At 42.4% G+C, this 4,613-nt stretch overlaps 1 protein-coding gene across 1 annotated transcript; it reads left to right on the forward strand.

Moving 5' to 3' along the window:
• Window positions 1–1,684: 1,684 nt before the first annotated feature.
• On the forward strand, window positions 1,685–2,800 carry LOC311054273 (kelch domain-containing protein 3-like; the record flags this gene model as incomplete). The annotated part of the gene is made up of 1 exon (XM_084070149.1): window positions 1,685–2,800. One exon carries the CDS (start codon window positions 1,685–1,687, stop codon window positions 2,798–2,800), a length of 1,116 nt encoding a protein of 371 aa, XP_083926275.1.
• Between the last annotated feature and the right edge of the window lie 1,813 nt (window positions 2,801–4,613).

The raw sequence follows: 4,613 nt of genomic DNA on the forward strand, positions 1-4,613 counted from the left end.
CTGCCAGGATGCTGTGTGTGTTGAGTGGTTGTCAGGTTGATCTCTCACGTGCAGACGTTATTTTTTTTGCCTTCCAATTTGGCCTCCAGCAGCTGTTGGATAATCCCCCCCCTGAGCTTGTGTTTCATTAAGCCTTTAAAAGCCTGTATAAACGGTACCATTTTGTAATAGCCGAGTCACATCCAGGGGACAAACTGGCACCTGTGTCCTTTGGTCTGCGACAATGGTGTAAGGTAACTAAGTCCATTTACTCAAGTACTGTACTTAAGTACAGTTTCGAGGTATCTTTACTTTATTGTAGTATTTCCAATTTTCGGTACTTTTACTTCTACTCCACTACATCTCAGAGGCAAATATTGTACTTTTAATACACTACAATTATTTGAAAACTTGAGTTACTACTAGTTACTTTGTAGATTTCTTTGGATTATTATTACAAAACATACATTAACCACTTCAGCCTATTTTGGCCATTTGAAAATAGCCGATCTACAAGCTCACAATGCTTCGCTATGCGACACATTGTGAGCTTGTAGATCTGCTATTTAGAAAAGAGAGCTTTTTTGAAAACTTGTGAAATGGGACATTCTGCATAATGAGTACTTTTACTTTTGGTACAAATTTGAGAACTTTTCCCGCCACTGGTCTGCGAGGCTTGGTTGAAGCTGCAGAGGTTGGAGCACATTGCATGCTGCCACACAGCACCACATAGCACTGAATCAGCCCACCACACTTCCATACCGTAACACAGAGTGTTTCTCAAACTTTTTCATGTCAAGGCCCCCAAAATGATATGCATATTTGGCCACAGACCCCATCCGAAAATGTTATTAAACATTTTTCAAGATTAAAAAAAAAGTAATTCTAAAACAGCAGATGTACAAGCTTGCAGCGAGTGACCTTGTATAGCCTATCTGCGATTTTTGAATAGCCAACACAAAAATCTAAAATGACAGTATGTATCTGGTGGTGGAACCCCATCTGAAATTATTTTGTGCCAGGGACCCCCCATTATGTTGTTTAAAAAATAATCTGAGTTGTTCCCTTTTTAAAAAAAATAGCAGATCTACAACCTCACTTGATCTGCTGTTATCAAATAACCGATGCAGGATTAAAGTGGTTAAACCCCCCCCGTGAACATGAACAATATCAGCACCCGGACTCTGTTTGACCAGAATGGAACAGAGCCTTCATTAATGTCATTGGTAACACCTGTGAAGGAAGTAAGAGAGGCTCGATTTCTTTCCAATATGGCTGAAAAAAAACAGCGTCTAATGGTGTCTGCAGGCCTCACTTAAACTTTTTTATTTTTTATTATATTAACGTTTTCCCATTCACAGCCCATGCATAATTTCTTATTGCTTCATTTAAATACTCATTTAGGCAGTGTCATACACATAACCAAACCAAGTTTGATTATGACTGACTGGAAAGACTTTCCAAAGCCTGACGGTGCTGGGATCTTTATTCTGGAGGTCAATTTGCCATATGAAGAATAGCAGCAGGCATCGGGTTCCCTGATTGGCCAAAGCAAGGCATCAGTGTTGCAGATTGGCGAAGCTTTTGGGTGATGTTTGTGCCGATATAATAATAACAATATAAGTGCTAACGTGCACAATGTCACTCCATTGTTTGACATAGCTAGTTCATCCATTTGAGTTTATCGTACTGCTCGTTTTCTGGAATGTTTTGCTGGACGGTCCATCTGAAAGGAGGACCAAATAAAGCCAACCACACTGCACTGGCAGTGAGACACATGGTCTATTCATTTGGAGGGTATGTATACAGGGGGAAGCTTCAGTTCAGTGTGCACATCTTCAACACAGTGTCTCTGCGCTGGACGACGTTGCCCACGCTGTCAACTGGAAGAGGAGAACGTCCCGTTGAAGTTCCCGCCATGCGCCATGGCCACAGCGCTGTGCTCATGGAAGATGTTGTCTATATCTGGGGGGGTTGTAAAAGCTATTATGAGTACTGCAACACGCTTTATGCCTTTGATGTTGACGCACACAGATGGCTCAAAACCAAGGTTTCTGGGACTGTCCCAGTGGCGAGGGAAGGCCACACTGCCTGTGTCTTGGGTAAGGCCATGTATATCTATGGAGGATTTAGCAGATCCTATTATAGCGGCTATTACTTTAGTAGTCAGATAAAATGTTTTAGTATCTACAAGCTGGACACCACCACAATGATCTGGTCTTTAATTACTAACTCCAGAGGAGAAGCTTTAGGGAGTCACTCTGCCACCATCATTGGGACAAAGATGTTTGTGTTTGGGTACTGCTCATCGTACAACACACAATACAACAACATCAGAGTGTTTGACACAGAGACAGACTGCTGGCTGAGCACGCCACCTGCACAGCTCCCAGAAGGACACTGGGGTCACTCAGCCTTTGCCTACAATGGAGAGCTGTACATATTTGGTAGTCAAACGTGGGACGAGCGGATCAACGACCTGTGGAAATTCAACCGAGAGACCTTCTCCTGGAAGCAGGTGGTTGAGCCCAAGGGGAAACACCCAACGAGTAAGACGCCTTCTACATGCTGTTGTGTGGTGGGGGATCGTATCATCCTCTTAGGAACATCGTCAATTCTCGATAACCTGTACATTTTAGACTTAAATCCTAGTCTGAAGACGTTATGCAAGCTAGCAGCTGTACAGTACGATCTGGAGCAGTCGGGACTCCCACACAACATCAGGTGGGAACTGGCAGCCATGAATACCAGAGAAAATTACATCGCCCGCCAAAACCCCGCCCACTGCCCACCATTTCCACGGTATGATTATCTATGTTAACAACAAAGTCTTATGCACACCTCCTCAGCTCAGAGACGGGTGTGTAGGCATGGATCAGATGTATAGAATAAATAAGACCAGGAGACCTGGTTCTGCCAGACCCAGAATAAATTCCTCGTACGTAACACACCTACAAACCTCTTTTATGCCCATGTATGGACGAAAGGGACAGACCCGAAAGGGACAGACCGGTCCCTTTTATGCCCATGTATGGACGAAAGGAGGACAGACAAAGCCTCCCCTGGGTCTGGCAATAAAGTGACCCAAACACTGTCTACACTTGCACACTGTAACGGTTTAGCTACAACACACAACTTTATTTAGGCAACGTTTTGGTCAATAGACATTCTTCAGGCATTTCTATGGTAACAGCGAGCTCCACCAAGCAGAGATGTCGCAGATAGGGGCGTCACTTAGGGTCCCAGTGGATGACACTTGCCACGCCCTATAGCATTCACTTTTAACCTTAAATTAATGTATTTTAGCGCATAACTTTCTCCAACTGTGAACATTTTTTGTTGATCTGATTTTAGAACGGCGCTGAATGCATTTGAATCCACACCCCTCACCCGCCCTAAACTTATAGTGGTAACTTTTGTTTTTGAGTGGTGCCAACCACTCCTATACATGACTTTGTCCGTGTGTCCGTATGTACTGTATGTATGTCTGTCCAATAAACAAACATTGATGACAACATCAATACGGGGCTCATCAAAGGCACCACTCTCTTCACACAGGGTGTGATTCTTTTGCCATGCCCGAGTTTTTTCCCGGAGATGACGAAGATTATGAATAACCTGAAATGACCCAACGCCAATTGTTTTCTGTATACTCATACTTGTAATGCTACTAGTGTTGATAATTTATTTTATGTTATTGTCTTTAAATGTCTTGATGAATTGAATGCAAAGGACCACAATGGGAACAAGTCCTGGGACTTTTTGTTTTATCTTTTTAGCATTATTGTGTAATAGTTTTTCTGTACTACCGTAAATCCTCTAATAGTGACCCGGGCTTTTATTTATTTCAACTGTAGCGGGGACCAGGTTTTTATTGAAAGGAGGCATATATAAGAGAGAGGCCTATATTTCTATTTTTTGAAAAAAGGCTTGTATTATATTATTATATTGTATTGTATTGTACAAAAAGAGGCTTGTATTAGAAGAGAGGCTTTTAATCGCTTGTTTCAACAACGCCCCCGGTCATTAATAGAGACCCGGTTTTTAATTGAATAGAGGTCACTATTAGAGGATTTATGGTATTTTGCAAACTGTTAATAAAGTATTCAATCAATCGACACCTTAAAGGGATATTTCACTTTCAAACAAGTTTGGGGTCATTCTAACATCTACTCTACTCGACAGTTTTGAAGTTGCTTGATTCGGTATCTATTTAGATATTTGATACATTTTATCAGACACACCCCCTTCCTATACAAACCCATTGCAACCTCAAACTCCTCACTGAAAACACCGGCCCTTGGTTCTGGTGACTGATATTGTCCTTCGAATGCGTGAGGGGGCCGTGTATTACTTTTCATTTATTTTTGCCAGACCCAGAGGGTCGGCCTACGTGAGGCTTTGTCTGTCCCTCTTTTGTCCCGCTTTCGTCCCTCTTTTGTCCCTCTTTTCCTCTTTTCCTCTGCACACACGTCATGCGAAGTCCGGCCATTCAGATTTCAACCACTAGGGGTCTGGCAGTGCCAGGTCTCCTGGTTCTAGTTTTATTATAATTTCTTTGGAAAACGAAGAGCACAAAAGAACACCTGCTGTAACATCTTGAGTGTTTAAAGCTACAGTCCGTAAGTTTGACT

The sequence above is a fragment of the Gymnoscopelus microlampas genome (genome assembly GCF_963454915.1).
Source record: "Gymnoscopelus microlampas genome assembly, chromosome: 10".
Classification (NCBI taxonomy): domain Eukaryota; kingdom Metazoa; phylum Chordata; class Actinopteri; order Myctophiformes; family Myctophidae; genus Gymnoscopelus; species Gymnoscopelus microlampas.